Genomic DNA, 17212 nt, shown 5'->3' with positions numbered 1-17212 from the left:
AATCGAACCACAATCTCCTGGATCCTAGGTAGATGCTCAACCGCTGAGCCACACTGGCCGGGCCATAGGCTTTTTTAAGGCTTGAAACTTTAATCTAGCTGGAACGTGTTTTGAAATACAGTGAGTCATTTTCTTCCGCATGACTATCAATTGTTTCAACACAGTTTGTTGAGCCCATTCTTTCTCCCCTAATTTGAAATGCCACTTTAGCATCTACCAAGTTCCCATTCAATGAGGGTAGGGCTGTTGTGTTACACTGAGGTAGTCATCTCTTCCTGTGCCAGTTCCAACTGCTCATAGCACTTTATAGTACTTTCAAATATCTATCAGAGAGGGCAAATCTACCCTCATAATCCCACTCCCCCCAATACTTATCATTTATTCAACACACTCTTCCAAATGAACTTTGGCATCATTTTGCCAAGTTCCCCAAAACCACTAAGTTTTATAGAAATTGCATTGAATTTATAGATTTTAGAACTGACATCTTTACAAAACTGAGGCTGGCTATCTAGAAACATGGTCTCTTCATTGATGCAAGTTTTCTTACCTGTCCAGCAGTAAATTTATAGTTTTCTTCACACATTTCTCGTTAACGTTATTCCTAGGTACTTTAAGCTTTTGTTGTCAACGTAAATGATTTTCCTTTCATTACATTTTCTAACTGGCGGTTATTGTTATATAGAAAAGCTTTGCAACTGATGACCTTGCTGTACGCTCTTCGTAAGGGTTTTTCTGTCGATTCAAGTGTAAGGTTTCTGAAAACAAGACCAACGTGATAGCTCCCCGGCTGAAATCCCAGAGCGTCACCATGTCCTCCAGGACAAAAATTAACAACCCTTCCCGAGCTGGCCCTGGCCCCTATACTGCCCTTCCAGCATTCTCCAACATGACCCTATTTTCCAAGCCCGCATACTTTTCTTAGGTACCTAGGACAGACCATGCAGTTTCACAGCTTTAAACCTTTGCATATGCTGTTCTGCCTGGAATTCCCTTCCCCATCTCCCTCTTCTACTTCACCTTTCCTTTAACTTTTTCTTCAAACTTAGCCCAAGCCTCACTTTCTTAGGAAAGCCTCCCCAGACCTCCTACCCCAGGCTGGGTAAAGCACCCATCTCTCCCAGCATCTTTCTGCTTACTGTATTGTAGCTCTACCCCCACTAAATTTTTCCTGAAATAATATATGTTCATTTTGAAATGAACAAAGACCCAAGAAAGTGCCATAATTCCATCGGCAACTTGTTTTAATATTTTAATAGAATCCTCCCCCTTTTTTTTTTTAAGGTTTGGAAGTCAGCTCCCAGTTCCACCTCTGGGAGCATCCTGAGAGGGGTCTTGGGTAGGTCTCCCCGCGACGTGTGGAAGGACCTGGCAGGGAACCGGGGACCTCGAAGCCAGCTCGGGCCCAGCTCCGGTTCTGCCACCCACGAAGGCACACCGCGCCCGGGACGGGCTGCGAGCCGTCGCGGCGGACCTACCCCTCGGGGTCCCGGGGCCTGATACACGAGGCCATTTCAAAATGGCCTCCCAGCATCGGCTCCGACCCAAGTCGCTGCTCCTATTTTTCCTAACCAGCCATCTCTGAGTTTTAAGCACTACCGGGGTTTTCCTCAGAACCCCAAGGAGGCTCCCTCGGGGAAGGCGGCCTCAGTGCCCGCCCAGCCTTTGTTGCCGAAACTGCCCAGGAGCCATGTTTGTTCTCGCACCAGGCGGGCGGCCGAGCCGCGGCGGCGGGGAGCCCGCTGCGCCCGTTTCGCTGCCTCGCACACCCCGAGGAAGGGAAAGCGCGCTCTTTCCCCGCCCCACCCGACTCCCTCGGCCTCCCCGGTCCGCGTCGGGCGGTCTTCGCGGGTGTAACTGCTGCTCCGGCGCCCTGAGGACCAGGCTCCGCGCCCAGCGCATCGGGGCGCCGCCGGGGACCTCGGGATCGCCCTGACGCCCTGGGCCGGGGGCGGTTTCCCGGCGGCCCCACGACGCAGGAGGCCTTGGGGTGCGGGTCGATCTGGGCCTCCCACCCCACAAACCGCACCAAACGGGCCCCACAGAGCAGAGCCACGCCTGCCGGCCCCCCGCACGCTCCGCCACACGCGCCGCAGCCTCCGAGGCTCCCCTCCCCCACCGCCCCCGCAGGGGGCTCCCCCGCACACGCCCACAGGAAGAGGCGGGGCTCCGCGCGGCGGGCGAGCGGTGTGATTGGCCGGGGCGGGCCCGACCCGCTCCCGTAAAAGGCCCGCGGCTGAAACCTGCGCCACAGTCTTCGCGGAGAGTCGCCGTGGTTTCCTGCTTCAACAGTGCTTGGACGGAACCCGGCGCTCCACCCGTCCCAGCCAGCGGCCACACCGGCCCCGCCAGCTCCGCACCGCGCCGCCGACCGCCCCGAGGCCCCCGCCACCGCTCCAGCGCCGCAGCCGCCTCACCTTAGCCGCCACCATGAGCACGACCGGGTCCCCCTCGCAGGTGCGCCAGAACTACCACCAGGACTCGGAGGCCGCCATCAACCGCCAGATCAACCTGGAGCTCTACGCTTCCTACGTCTACCTGTCCATGGTGAGCGCGCCGCGGCCTCCTGGGCTGCGGGGCCGGGGTCGGCGGTGGGACGGGGGTCGGGTGCGGCCTCTCGGGGGCGGGGCGGGGCGGGGCGGAGGTGTGGCTACGGTGGGGTCTCCCGCTTGCGTGCGCCCTTCGGGAAAATGGAGGCTGCTCGAGGCCTCTCAGGACTTGTCTTGCGCAGAAATCCTGGGCACTTCGCCCTTTCCGACTGTGTCCTGGGAGGGCTTCCTCATAGGCAAGGGCCGCCTCTGCGCACCACTTTATAGTTGAGAGCCTGGTTTCCGGGCGATACTTAATACAGTATATACAATTTTGCAGTTGGGAAGGTGGATTTTTGCATTTCTTTCCCCTCCCCTGCGTCCGATCATGTGCCCCTGATGCCCTCGGTTTGCTTGGCTAACGGACCGAGAGGTCTAGCTCCCATCCCCCAGGGTATGGCGGAGCCTGCTGGGTAATGGTGTCGAATAGCAACCTTGGGGGCTGGCGCTGTGGCTTATCTCGCGTGGGCGCCCACTCCCGAGCAGCTGTCTCCACCCCTCTGCTCTGGTTATCTCAAAGCCCCACTTGAATTGAAGCATGTCTTAGAAATCTCCCCTTTGACTAGTGCCTACTTAGTTCTTTATCCTTTCGTGTGTTAAGAATTGTAGCCCCCTAATTGAATGCTCAGTTCTTGGGTAAAATCCACCAACAGTTACTGGGCAAGGAGTTTTTCCCTGTAATCGGTAGGATCAGTTTTCCAAAATCCTGGTTTTAGGCGGTGTGGTGGGAGTTTTAGTTAGAGTTGTCTTATGACTGTGCAAATTATCCAAGAATAGACAAGTTCCAGATGGATTTGAAAACAGGCCTGGGTTTCTATGATTGCCATTCCATTTCAGGAGCTCCTGAGTACAGCAAGTGTCTAACACTGAATCAGATTTTTGCTTTCTACTGGTAATATTTACCTACAATAGCATTGCCCACAGTTGTGACCTTGCCTAGTGGGTTAATTTTAGAAATCCTACAGTCTGCCTGTAAGCTGGCAAGCTCCTGTTTTAAAGTGGGTTTATTGGCGAGGAGGGGGAGAAGGCACTATAGTGCAGGGTAAACTGCACCCTCTCCAGTGAAATTTGACACTGGCTCTAGGAACTGCAGTAATACATGCCCTGAACACATTTCATACTGGAAGCAACTCTTATGATACTCTAAAGGTTCCTTATAGTTAACTTTCAATTTGAAAGACCAGGTTTCCTTTTTTTTTTTTTTTTTTAAGAGTAGAAACTGATTATTGTTGTGTTCAATGCAGGAACACTGCCTGCTCCTAACATAACTTGTTCATGTTCCACTTTCAGTCTTACTACTTTGACCGAGATGATGTGGCTTTGAAGAACTTTGCCAAATATTTTCTTCACCAATCTCATGAGGAGAGGGAACATGCTGAGAAACTGATGAAGCTGCAGAACCAACGTGGTGGCCGAATCTACCTTCAGGATATCAAGGTGAACAAAGATCGGAGGGATGTCATGCTGCATAATTTATCTAGCAGTCCTCAGGTGTCAGAAACTACACTCAGAGACTAGCAGCTTCCCTTTTAAAATGAGGATACATTTGGCTTTTGTGCTTTTTTCGGGCCCACCGTCTAAGCCAGAGTAGGCAAACAGGAATGGGCAAGGATGTTAAACTGGAAGCTGTTATCAAGGGAAACTTAGATGTCCCTTTTGCCAAAAGGTTACGTATTTGGTACCTGCTTGGTTTAATTAGTAGAGACTACAGATGCATTAACCTAACTTCCTCTTCTCCAGAAACCAGACCGGGATGACTGGGAGAATGGGCTGACTGCAATGGAGTGTGCATTACACTTGGAAAAAAGTGTGAATCAGTCACTACTGGACTTGCACAAACTGGCCACTGACAAAAATGACCCTCATGTGAGTATTGGCAACCTGGGAGGAAATGGTTTTCCTTGGTTGCTGGGAAAGTTTTACCAATAACTTTCTTCCTGTCCTGTTTTCTAGTTGTGTGACTTCATTGAGACTCACTACCTGAACGAGCAGGTGAAATCCATCAAAGAATTGGGTGACCACGTAACCAACTTGCGCAGGTTGGGGGCCCCTGAAACTGGCATGGCAGAGTATCTCTTTGACAAGCACACCCTGGGAGACAGTGATGAGAGCTGAGCCTTAGGCTGGCTTCCCATAGCCACGGGGTGACTTCCTGGTCACCAGAGCAGTACCTGCATGTTAGAGTTACCTTTACCTTTTCTATAACTTGTACCAAATCATCCACTTACGTCTTTCATTTGTACCGTTCCTTCAAATAAAGTAATTTGGTACCCAGCTGCTGTCTTTGAATTCTTGGGATCGGCTAGAAATGTACTTAGGCCATCTTTGCCAAATCTAAGTGCCACAATTCACACTAATCAAAATGAAACACCTGAGAGGACTTGTATTTATGAAAATCCTTAGTTTATTAAGCCTTAGTTATATGAAACTCCTAAGTTTGGTAAAGAAACCAAGGCTTGAGTGTGTTGAATTCGGATAGGACTTCAAGACTCCTGATTCTGAATTGCATGTTTCCAGTGGCTTATTCTAGCTTTTGTTATTTTTATGTACAAAAGGCATTTAAAAGCTTAAGTAGTCCTGAAACTAATGATTATTGTTATCCACTGAGCTAACCATTTAGTACAGGCTGTCAGGAACATATTCTTCAGTGTGGACAGCTACATGGCTACGACTGGATCGGTGTACACGCAGGTGAGACCAGGCTAGTGGAGCATCCCCCTTAGGAAACAGGCTAGGAATGTACTTCATCCCTATTGAAAATGAGAAATTTTACATGAGTATGGAAAATAACTTCATTTCAATATTAAATTAGCTGCAGTAGGAGAACAAAGATTGAGACATCTTAAATACTGAAAACCAATGACTAGTATCAGGCTACTGCAGACCTGTTAATATCCTTTCCCAAACAAGCCACAGTGATAAGTTTCTATCTAGCCCTAGAAGTAAGAAGGTAGCCCCTTTTAGTTTTCAGTCAAAGCTGTGTATTCCGACCACAGAAGTTCTCAAGAATCTAGAAATAGGAAGTTAAAACTTCCCTCCCACGGCACGATGGGGTGGGAGGGGAGGGCAGATGTATAACGGTGAGTGTCTACTAAAAATGGAATAAAACTGGTGGGGGAAATCTGGCCCGTGAAATCATTTGGTCTGGCCCTGCCAAGGCCTCACCGAAGAAGCAGTTCCAGCCATCACATTAGGGGTGAGTTCATTAAATGTTTGATCAAATATAGCAGGCTAATTTTTAAGTTTATAATTTTGTATGGCCCCTTGAATGGTGTTATAAATACCTGAATGGCCCTTGGCAGGAAAAAGGTTCCCCATCCCTGCTAAAGGGAAATAGCTGGTGGTTTTGTGACAGCTTAAATTGACCCCAAGGAAGCAGGAAAGCACATTTGAGTTCAGAAGTCTTGCTGAGGTTCCCGAAGCAGTGAGATACCCCAAGGGACCTGCATGCCCTCACCTTAACCATGTGCCTGTTCCCAGAGGTGTGGCACCCTTTGCAGGAGCTTCAGGGCCACCAAGTGGTCTTGGAGGAGTGCTCATACAGTCTTCCCAGCTAAACTTGGGCAAAGAGGCTCCTGACAAACTAGAGCCTCCAGTTCTGCCCCATGATTTTGTGTCTGCCACACTGTTGAAAGTGGGCTGGATCCAGGGGTAATGTCTCCACCTAAGCCTGGCCTGGTAGCCCTTCCTAGCATCATTCCTGTCCATGTAAACTCATCTTCCTTCACCCAGGTCCCAGGGACTTTTTCCTGTGTTGCCAGGCTCTTGGGTGAAATAAGCAAAAGTCCCCAACACTTCCCTAGGGCCCCTGCTGAGGTGGCTAAGTGTATGCCCCAAGCCAGTGCTGGGCATAGGTCCAGCATGCTTTGGCAGTGATGGGACCATAAGGAAATCATGGAAGGAAGGGTAGGTAGGCTCAGAGCAAGGGAAGCTGGATGGGGGTTGGGGGGCACCCAAGGAGTGGGTACAGTGACCCTGGTTTGGTAGAGCACAGACCTGTTTTCCAAAGCCCAATAGGGATCATGATCTTTGAGTACAGTGTGCATGTTGCTTGTTGATTGTGTACGTGGTTCTCTGAGATGACTTTCAGGGGCCTCTGATGTGTCGGTCAAGTTAAACTCGACAGTTTTCCTCTTGATGTGACACAATTCCGGGTGCTCCAGTGAAGCCCCTGCACACACTGGGAACAATTCAAAGCTTGTCTTGGTCCCAGGAGTGGCAGGCTGTAGGCTTGGGTCTTTGGCAGTGCTGTCTACACCTGAGACTCTGTGAAGACTTGAGGGTGCCCGCAGTCCTGATGGAAATACCATCAGGGTGGAGCTGAGCGGCGTCTGAGGGGCACTGTGGTAGCCTGGCCTCCCGTACAGCGCAGCAGGCTTAGAGGCATCCTCCCCCTTCATCTTCCAGGCCCTGCTATCTTCCTGGTCCCTAAAGCTCTTCCTGGCCCCAGCGAGATTCTCAGGCGCCTCATGGAGGACAGACTTCTTGGGCAGTAGTAGTTTGGTCTTCGAGCTTGTCCTGGGGTGGGGGTGGTCGTGGGACTGCAGCCTCAGGAAGCGACTGATGATGCCATTATGAGCACCCTCCTCTTCCTCCTCTGGGTTTGGCTGGAACTCCATCTCTTCCTCACGTAGACTGGAGAGAAGCAGGAGATTGAGGGTTGAGTAGGGGGAACAGACGGACCAAACCTGGCCTATTTCTCCCTCACCTCCTCTCCTCCGTCCCTCTGGCCCAAGGTCAAAGACTCAGCCTTCCTCACAGTGCCCTGACCCGCCTCCTGATCCACCCTGTACCTCCTGACTAATGCCTCCTGGCCCAGCTCACCCAACTGTTCTGGGACTCCCCCTTGCCCACGCTAACATCCAGGCTCCCTAGCCTGGCATTTAAGGGCTTCCTGCTCATACCCACATCTTCCCTTTCACACTGTTCACTCCAGGCAATCTGGATCACTGGTCCCCCGGCAGGGGTGGGGACATGAAGCCCAGGAGCGACTGGGCAAGCCAGGGATTTGTGGTTCTGACTAGCGAGCAGCATCCCCAAGGAGAGAAGTCTTGCCTCCTGGGAGCCCAAGGCCTTTACTCTGCAAGAGAAAGCCCTCCTACCCCAGCGTGCGGCCTGCCCTTGCCCTTGTCCAAATGCTCCCCACGCTTCAAGGCCCAGCTGCAGGCCCAGCTAGAGGCTACCTCCTCCTAGGTGGCCAGTGGTGACCTCTGTTCTGTGTCCTGTCCCTTTCCCAGGCATCCAGTACCTGCACTGTGTATCCAGAGGTTCAGCTCCCTCGCTAAAGTGTGTTCCTTGGAGGCAAGGCCTATGCGTTATTATTTTCTGTTATTCCCCCTCCGTCTCCACAACCTTCAGCTGCTGGAGCTCAGATCATGTAGAACTTGAAGGCAACCTCCAGAAATGTTTCTGATCTAAGCAAGCCTTCATTTGATCACTTTTCCAAACCTTGTTCATGCCAGCTGGGGAACTCCAGCTAATTTTAATCACAGCTTAATAGAATATTCAGTTCTTAAAAGAGCAAGAAGAAGGGGGCAAAAGGGGGAAAATGGGAGACATCTGTATTACTGCCAACCATTAAAAAAAAAAAAAAAAGAGCAAGAAGAGAACAGAGCATAATACTGTGGAAGAAAACCTTGATGCTATGGGCCCAAACAGGCCCTAAAGTCCTCTTTACTCTCATCTTAGAAAGAGAGAGCTGTCTGGGGTGACCCTTCAGCCCACTGTGGCCCAGCAGCAGCTGGCCCACATGTGCTTCTTGCCAGCTATGTGATGGTGGGCTGGACAACTTAACCTCTCTGAACCTGGAATTAATCTTATCTGAAAACTGGAGATAACAAACCAAGGCTGTTGGGAAGAGAAAAACAGTTAATATATATAAAGAGCTTAGTATAATGCCTGGCACTTAGTGAGCACCCAGTATGCATTAATTAGGCCATTCTAAGGTCCCAGGCAGGCACTTGGGGTTTTCTATCCACCAAGTGGTTCCCTGGCACCTGATATTAAAGGTAGAGCCAGAAAAGGAGGGTCGGCGAGACTGGGCAGAAGCGGCTGTGTAGGGTGGCTGTGGTTCTGGGTCATTCCAGTACATGTCCCGCTCCAATGGGGGCAGGTCCTGGTACATCTCGTCTACAGCCAGCAGGGACACCTGGTCACCAGGGACAGAAACCGAAGTCTAACAGAAAGATCAGACCAAGCAGGACCATGAACTTGCTGGGTGACTAGGAGAGGTCACTTCTGTGTCTCTGGGCCTCAGTTTCCCTACCTGCGAAATGGAGAGACTACTGCCTACCTGAAGCCTCAAAAGTTGGGGTGAGAATCCTGGGAGTGAATGGTTGGCAGGGGAGGGGAGAGGAGGATATTCACTGTCAGGTCTCTCTACAGAATTGTGGGGTCCCCCTCCCTGAGTCCAGTTTGGGGAGGTCCATGGGGTGGGCTCCCTCCTTCGCCCCACACCTGCAAGCTCCTGTCAACAATCCAGTTGGTCTCAAAGTCGTCATCATCTTCTCCAAATGGGTTGATGAGCTGCTCTGCCACCTTGGGGACAAGTGAGGCTCTGGGAATCCTCAGGTGGACTCCTTGCAGCCTTGCTTCCCCCTCTTAAGCCCCAGCTCCTGACATTTCCATCCCTTGCCCCTCCCCCAGGATCCCCTCTTGACTGACCATCATCTCCAAAGCCGCTGTGTAAGGGCTCCTGCCACCCACACTGGGGGCACCCACACACACTGCCTCTCCCTGTTTAGGACACTGGGCCTTTCTGACTCCCCTGAGCCAGAACCCCCTGAATACCCAGTCTCTGAGTGTGTCACTCAGCCCAGTCACCACCTTTATCTCCCCTCACTGCATCTCACCTGCATTGGAATAATTACTCATTTGCTCAGTTATTCATGTTTTCAAACATTCATTTATTCACTTATTCATTATTTTCTAATGCAACAGACGTATATGCTGAGGCAGTGCTGAATTAAAGGGCAGACTCCTGGGCACTGACCTCTGCAGTCTCCTGACAGGGCCCTGCAGTGGCAGTGAGTGCAATGCACTAAGGGGTCAGATGACATCCTAAAAGCCACCAGGAGGACTTCAAGCAGCAAAATGGTGTGATCTGGTTTGATCTGTAGATAACTGGGGAGGGGCGTGAATAGCTCTGTGTGTGTGTGACACATGGACAGGAGGGAGAGAGGGAGACACTACCACCACCAAAAAATATAGGAAGAGAGGGAGAGTGGACGGGAAATGGATGGAGAGATAAAGGGGTGGACAGAACACAGTCACTCAGAACTCCTGTTAGTAAGAGCGCTGGATGTGATGGGAAGAAGGACTTGGATAAGTCACTTGAGGTGGGGTCGACGACCCCTATTATGCCACCATGGACAATCTGAGTAAAGAGAGGTGGTGCTTATCTATCTTGTAAAGGGTGGGGACTGGGGGTGGTTAATCTCAGGGCTTTAGTTTTACTAAGGACAGTGAACAAATTTGGGACCTAATTGTTGGGGACAGTGAGAAATCGCCTTGCCAGAACTGCCTGCTGCTGCTACTCTTATTTCACACATCCCCTTGTTCTTGTCAGACATTTGGAGATTATTTTCTCAAGGAGGCATCGAATGGTTTGACAACTGAGCTTTCCCCGTCTCTCGTGCCTGCTAAGTCCCAGGCCCTGGGCGAAGCATTGCCATCAGATACAGGCCTCACGCAGGCCCAGCTCTCCTTTGGGTCTCACGTTATTTGTATGTAAAGAGGTGGAGAAACTAGAGGGTCATGGTCAGGACCCAGTGCCCTACTTTCCACACTTGAGACTCCTCTCCTGGCTGGCCATGACCCCTCTAGCCACGCCCACAGCCCAACCTTGTCCCCAGGGCTCACCTTCAGCCAGCCAGCATAGAAAAAGAACTGCAGGAATGTGAAGATGGGTACAACGAGGTCCAGCTTGTGGCCAGGGTAGGCCTTGGCTGGGTTCAGAAACTGCCGCCCAATCAGGCAAGCCAGGAAAAAGCTGTATACCGCCACGGTCACCACCTGGGCAAGGAAAGAGGTGGTGGAAATGGGCTGGGTGGGGACCTGGGGTCAGAAGCTCCCGAGGCTGGGAGGACAAGGCCTTGCTCTGACTTACACACTCTTGGGATTTGGGGTCTCTGTGATCTCTTTAAAATGGGGATAGTCACACTGCCTCCAGCAGGCTGGATCAGGCAGGAACCTGGACTCTTCGAACTTGGCACTAGAGGAAACTTGCAAAGTCCAGACCCAACTCCCAGGGTGAGCCTCTTTCTCAGCCTCGAAGTGAGTCCTTCCCATCACAGGGTCCTCCTAGCCTCAGTTTCCCAAAGGGGTGACTTCACTGGCCTTGTGTTCACCTGCATGTATACCAGCGGGACACTGATCCAGTCGTAGGCATACAGCTGTCCACACTGTGTTCGCAAGGCGTTCATCTCCTGGGAGGTGGGAGGGAGGGGTGGGGTTCTGACCAACACCTGCTCTCTCCCAGGCTCTTCCCCAGGTACCAGGGTCTGTGCTCATGGTCCAGCCCTAGCTGTGTGATCATGGGCAGGTCACTTAACCTTTCTGTGCCTCAGCCTCCTCATCTATCAAAAAGGAACCAGGCTTTCAGAGGCTCACTTTATGGAGGGGATGCAGGAGATTTTGGAAGGTGTCACATTGGGCTGTGGAATCCTGTTGGAAAAGATCCTACGATCCCAAGGCAGGCTCCAGAAAGACCCTCAGGGGCTGGAGCCTTCTCTGTGTTGGAAGCCTTGTTCCTCTTGGGACACAACCCTCCCTGCTCTGCTGCAGCCCCATCTGCGTAGTGGGCTTACGGTCAGCAGGCTCTGGAGCAGGACAGGGTCCCGGATTCGACCTCCAATCCAAGCTTTCATTGACAGGTTAGCAAACCACACCCAGGGCACCCAGAACGTGGTGTGCCGCAAGCTCAATTTTTCTAAGTGCTTGTGTTCTGCGGGAGTCATGATGCCTGCAGGGTAGAGCGAAGCAGCAGTGGGCGGGGGTCCTGTACAGGGGTGGCTGGGGCCCAGGATTCAGGCCCAAGTCCCTGCTGAGCCTGTAGGGACCTCGGAGCTCCTCCGCCATCCTCTTTCTTTCAAAGAATAATTCCTGAGTGCCTACTATGTGCAGTTCTGGGCTGAGCAGGTGAGAGGGGGCTGTGTTACAGGTGTACAGGCCTGGAAGCCAGAGGACAGGAGAACGAGATGGGGGATGGCAGAGGGAGGCAGACCCTAGTTCCTCACCACTTCCCGAGGCCCCCCGGTCCCTGCCACCCACCGCCCACCCCTGTCCTCCAGCCGCTCTCCCCTTACCCCTCAGGGGTCCTTGGCCCTACCTCAAACCGGGTGCTCCTAGGAAAGCTCCCCGGCCTGGCCCCACCTTCAGTCACTCAAACCCGCGGGGCCAATTCGGGCCCCAGGTCTCGACCCCGCCCCGCCCCGCCCCGGGGCCCCACCCAATCCCCTGCGAGCGCCTCCGGCCCCGCCCCGCCCCGCCCCGCCCACCTGCTTGGACCAGGTGCTGGGGGCTGGGGAGGCGCCTGTAGACGGCGGCGCTGACGCTGCGCGGGGTGAGCGCCGCCCAGGTTGGCGTAGCGCGCGAGCGTGCGCCGCGGCCGCCGCCCTGCTCGTCGTCGCCCTCCACAGGCCGGCAGCGGGCCCAGAGGCGGTCGGGCCGCGGCAGGCTCCCGTACTGGTTCCACCAGCCGGTCACCACCAGCGTCACGTAGAAGCCTGGGCAGAAGGGGCGGGGGCGGGGGGCGAAGGCCCGGGCTGCGGCCAGAGCCCAGGGGGTGACGCCTCGGCGTCTCCCGCTTCCTAACGGGGGCGCGCCGGGCCCCGGCCCCGGCCTGGGAGGCGCCCGGGAAGGGCAGGCCATCGGAGCCCCGCTGGAGGCGGAGAGCCTCGGCTTAGCTACCCCGGACCCCTCCCCGCCCGTCGGAGAAATCCGCCAGATGCCCTCCCCGCCTGCACAGGCTCCGGAGACCGTGCCGTCAGCCCTGCCCGCGGAAACTGAGGTCTCGAGTGCTCACCGCGGGGTCCTTCCTAACGTCTAAGGGCATTCCCTCTGGCTGCAGCCTCCCCTCTTCCCGGAATGGCCGGGAGGCACTGACATGACGCTGGCCTCCCTCCCCCGCCCCACCCCACCCCCACTAACTCCTCGTGGTCCCAGCAGCCACGGGGACCCAGCACCCCTCAGACGGAGCTCACCCAGCACGAAGGGGATGGGGATGAGCTGGATGTAGCTGTCGCAATACAGAGCCAGCTTCTCAAACATCACCTGCCGCTCCTCCGTGAGGGCCATCCTGGGGGAGGGTGCGGGAAGATGTGTAGACCCTGGAGGGGATGGCAGAGACCGGCCCGGCTCCGGCCAGGCTGGGGCAGGAGTGTGGCTGCCTCTGCTGCCCCACAGCCTCCCTGCCCCGCACTGGCTGCCCAGGGCCCTTCCTGTGGCCTGAGCCAGGTCCCACTTGCCCTCTGGTAGCCCTGAACCCCAACGGAGCTCCATGGCTAAAGGAGGTTCCCCAGGGAGGTTTCTCTGAGGTGCAGGAAGGAAAGTCAGGCTGAAGGGGTCAGTTTTTAGGGACCCCCCTCCACCACGTGCTCTGCCAATCCTGCCATTTTCTGGGAGCCCTTTTTTTTTTAAAAATATATCTTTATTGATTTCAGAGAGGGGAAAAGAGAGGGATAGAAACACCAATGATGAGTCATTTGATCGGCTGCAGCCCGCAACCTGGGCATTTGCCCTGACAGGGAATCGAACCCTGATCGCCTGTATCCTAGGTCGATGCTTAACCACTGAGCTACGCCCAGCTGGGCTCTGGGAGCCCTTTTAAAGGATCCAAAGGACAGTTGTGTTTGAAGTAGATTGAAACTAAGTGTGTTTGGCCGGTAGGGATGAGTAGGCAGAGCACAGCGGGTTTTTAGGGTAGTGAAATTATGCTTTACAACACTTTAATGGTGGGTACAGGTCATTACCAGAGGATGTACAAGGCCAGGGTGAACCCTAATGTAAACTGTAAAATGGACTTTGGGTAATGACGGTGTGTCCCTGTGGGTTTGTCTGTTATAACAAATGTACCACTCTGCTAAGGGATCCTGATAGTGGGAGAGGCTCTGTGTGTGTGTGTGTGGAGAGGGGGGTTATATGAGAACTCTGTACCTTGGGCTCAATTCCACTATGAAAAACAGCTCTAAAAAATAAAGCCTAATTAAAAAAAGAGGATTATATTGGTGCCCTAGTAACAACCAAGGAAAATCAATGTGCTTTGTGATTAGTATTCCCACTATGAACTCAAGAATTTTATGTATCAGGTATTTTCAATCCATTCAGTCATTAATGCGTTTTCCATTTAAAATGCTATCATGTATTCTGTGATTATATCTGGCCTATATTATTTTAAATAAACATTTTTATTGGGCAGTAAAAAAGGTACAGTCTGGACCTATAAGCCTGTGTGGGATTCAGGAAAACAGGCTGGCTGAGTGGGACCAGGTAAGGCCTGGGTTCCAGGGCCCTCCCTGGGCTGGAGGAATGGGGTCTAAGATGCTTCCAACCAGTCTGCCTCCTTTTCTCTCCTCCCCAGCCCCCAGGCCCAGCCCCCAGCCCCCAGGGCTGGGCCACAAGCTCAGCTGAGCCTTGTAGGTCTCTGGTGCATGGGCCCCCTACGTGGCTTGGAGGTCTCCTAGGAGCTCCAAGCCCCAGCTGCACCCCTCCCAGGCCACACCTCAGCCCCTCTCTCTACCTGTACCTATAAATGAAGCGGATGGTGTAGTAGCTGAGCAGGAAGATGAGGAACTCGCTGTAGAGCAGCTTGTAGATGCTGCCTCGCCAGCACAGCAGCAGGCGAGAGAAGGAGCCTAAGCGGGCATTAGCCACCTGGCTTGAGTAGGTGACGGTCATGGTCAGGCACTGGGCTGTAGCAGGTGGACAGAGAGGGACACTGATGGGGGTGCAGGATGGAGCAGGGGCCTTGGTCAGAGCCTGTCTGGGGCTCTTGTGTGACCTTAGCCAGGATGCTTCCCTGCTCTGATCCTCAGCTCTTTCTTCAGGACACCGAGATGCGGATGAAGTGGTCTCTAAGGCCCTTGCCCCTCTCACTGCCTGTGTGAGGCAGGAAGGGAACCCAGAGGCTGCCCATGACCTTGGCGAGGAAGACATAGATGGGTCTGTGCCCTTAAATTGTACGACAGGGACAATGACAACAGTGCACACACTGGGCTCAGACCTCTATTCTGAGCCCATCTTTTCTGTAAGCTCCCTGAGCTCCCTCAGCCACCCTGGAGAAAGAAGGGGTCAGTCTTGTCCACAGTCCTATCCCCAGTGCCCAGAACAGAGCCTGGCTGGCAGAGATGTTCAAATAATGTTACCGAATGGTGGTCCCAGGGCCTTTCCACCTCCTTACCTTCTTGCCTGGGGGATGCTCTCTCTGATCGAACTGTATGGCTCCTTCCCACTTCAGGTCACCTCTCCAGAAAGAATGTCCCCAGCCACCCACACTTTCTATCCCCTCACCTCAATCTTTCTACACAGCACTTAATCATGTTATACTTGAAAATATAGTTTGCACACTATCTGCTTGTTTATTGCCTATTCTTTCCTTAGAATGGAGGCCCCTGTTGTGTCCTCAAAGGAGGCGCTCAGTAAAAATATATTGAAGCAATGATTGATGCTCCCCCCTCCCCCATGTGCTCTGATGCAGCCTCTCTGGCTGTGTCTCTGTGCCTGGTGCATACTAAGCTCATTCCCACCTCAGTGCCTTTGCACAGACACACCGGTGCCCACACCCCTGCACGCATGTTGCCTGTGTGTATACATCACACACACATGCTGGGACAGTCATCCACCTCAAAGGCCCTCAAAGCCTCAGCCCAGCCCACCTGGGCAACCCCTACTCACAGGCTGGGCTCCAGACTGGTCATGCGATCACACAGAAGGTCTGGCCACTGGACTGGTGGGACTCTCTAGGGTCCTTTGGCCAGTGCCCCTGCCTACACTTAGGGGTTGGCACTGCCCATGTGGGTGCTAGGCGGTCACTTGACTCCCTAAGCCAGCACCTCCACAAAGGAGCCCTTGTGTTGGTTCCTCCCCATAATCTGTCTGTAAACAGCAGTCAGCACAGCCTCCCAGGACCCCTCTAATTCCTTCCTGGGGGAGGAGGGAACATGGGGCTGAGAGCAGGGCTGAAATTTCTGGCAATCCCCCTCCAACATGGGCCCTGCCTTTGCTGCTGTCTTCTTGGGGCCCTAAATTCCGGAGATTGAGGAATGCATTTCTGACCCCTGAGGTCTTGCAGGAAGTGCTGTGGGGAGGAGGGCCGGAGCTGTCCGCAGAGGGGGAGCCTCTGCCAGGCAGGCCCTGTGGGGCTTTGGCAACACCGGGAGCCACACTCAGAAGTCGTGGCTCTGGCACCTGTGTGCTATGACCCTGGGTGGGCCTCTGCTCCTCTCTAGGCCTCAGTGTCCCTATCTGCAAAGGATGGCGTTTCTTTAGAATTCCATCACCTCAGTAAGAGGGACAGAATTCTGTGTATACCCAGGAGGAGCTCTGATTGGCTGCTGGTGACATCAGCTATTCGGGCTGTGACTGGCTGGCAAGTAAGAGTTAGGATGCTTGGGAGCTAGGGAAGGAGAAAGGGGGCAGGGAGCTGCTGTGTGCGGATGACACAGCAACTCTGGTGCTTCCAGCCAGCCCATGCGAAATGGGAGTATGTACCCAGGTCCCCAAGGACAGCCGGCTGGCTCCATACATTTTAATGCATCAATCCAAACTCGAGGGCCCTCCTGAGCCACTGAAAGTGATGCGTGTCTAGGACACGTTCCTCTTGAATTAAGGGAAAGCAAAACAGTGGTGGCGCTTGGTCTTCAGTGGCCGCAGGAATGGCTGGGAGTAGTTATTAAATGTGAGTCTTCTCAGGATCTTTCTGCAGAGTCTGCTTCGGCGGCCTAGGGGTGCTGCATTTCTAACACGCATGGTGGGCTTATGATGCCAGTGGTCTTCGTACCACATTCCCAGGAGCCCTGATTTGCAATCTGACCTTGAGCCTTGAAATGAATCCACCACCCCCTTCCTCCCTCTCTCTGACATACTCCTGAGTGTTAACCTGCTGAGACTGCAGGTGACTTTGGTGCGCAGCATTTTTGCCTCTTTAATTCAATGCCTAGAAAAAGTTATAATTATTTCACAATGGCCTTGGTTGTTTGTTTGTTTTTCCTATTCCTGACAAACAATTATGAAGGAGTCTCTTCAGAGATTGGAGACAGCCCTGGAGGAGTGTTTTTCGCACCCCTGCTTCCCTTGCTGTGGGAAACACCTTTCCCATCAGGGAAAGGAAGGTTCACTTGAACCTCAGTCACCTCATCTGCAAAATGGGACACCACCACCTACCTCAGCAGCCGGTGAGAAATGTTTTAGTCAACTCTCCACACCACTGACTCTCATGCCCGGCTGCCTGTTAACTTTCCCTGGGCCACCTGCAAACCCAGGGTGCCTCTGCCCCACCCCTCCAGACTCCGTTCACCTGAACGGGGTCCAGGTGCTGGAGTTTTTTCAAGTTTCCCAGGCGAGTCTACAGGACGGTCTGGGTTGAGAACCGCTGCTGTAAGGGAGTATTTCCCTACCTTGTATTCCCT

General features: G+C 53.4%; 2 protein-coding genes across 2 annotated transcripts; one reads left to right on the top strand and one right to left on the bottom strand.

Moving 5' to 3' along the window:
• The first annotated feature begins 1702 nt into the window (after positions 1 to 1702).
• FTH1 (ferritin heavy chain 1) lies at positions 1703 to 4862 on the top strand. The gene is made up of 4 exons (XM_081155111.1): positions 1703 to 2547; positions 3879 to 4025; positions 4329 to 4454; positions 4542 to 4862. Exons 1-4 carry the CDS (start codon positions 2431 to 2433, stop codon positions 4701 to 4703), a joined length of 552 nt encoding a protein of 183 aa, XP_081011237.1. The 5' UTR covers positions 1703 to 2430; the 3' UTR covers positions 4704 to 4862.
• A 115-nt stretch (positions 4863 to 4977) lies between these two features.
• Positions 4978 to 14483, bottom strand: BEST1 (bestrophin 1; the record flags this gene model as incomplete). The annotated part of the gene is given in 12 exon segments (XM_081155110.1): positions 4978 to 5338; positions 6585 to 7223; positions 8585 to 8736; positions 9045 to 9125; positions 10449 to 10601; positions 10937 to 11014; positions 11396 to 11550; positions 12086 to 12159; positions 12161 to 12206; positions 12209 to 12313; positions 12791 to 12885; positions 14332 to 14483. Coding segments are annotated over 12 exon segments (1749 nt in total). The 3' UTR covers positions 4978 to 5319.
• Positions 14484 to 17212: the final 2729 nt, after the last annotated feature.

This window comes from Miniopterus schreibersii, assembly GCF_964146895.1.
Source record: "Miniopterus schreibersii genome assembly, chromosome: 12".
Taxonomy (NCBI): Eukaryota; Metazoa; Chordata; class Mammalia; order Chiroptera; family Miniopteridae; genus Miniopterus; species Miniopterus schreibersii.
The sequence above is the reverse complement of the archived record's forward strand: the minus strand, read 5'-3'. Positions and strand labels throughout refer to the sequence as shown.

What these genes read in the sequence shown, in the direction of transcription:
- FTH1 (XM_081155111.1), top strand. Translation starts at nt 2,431, where the DNA reads ATGAGCACGACCGGGTCCCCCTCGCAGGTGCGCCAGAACTACCACCAG. An exon ending in CCTACGTCTACCTGTCCATG is followed by an intron (nt 2,548 to 3,878) that starts GTGAGCGCGCCG and finishes TTCCACTTTCAG; the next exon opens with TCTTACTACTTTGACCGAGA. An exon ending in CTGACAAAAATGACCCTCAT is followed by an intron (nt 4,455 to 4,541) that starts GTGAGTATTGGC and finishes CCTGTTTTCTAG; the next exon opens with TTGTGTGACTTCATTGAGAC.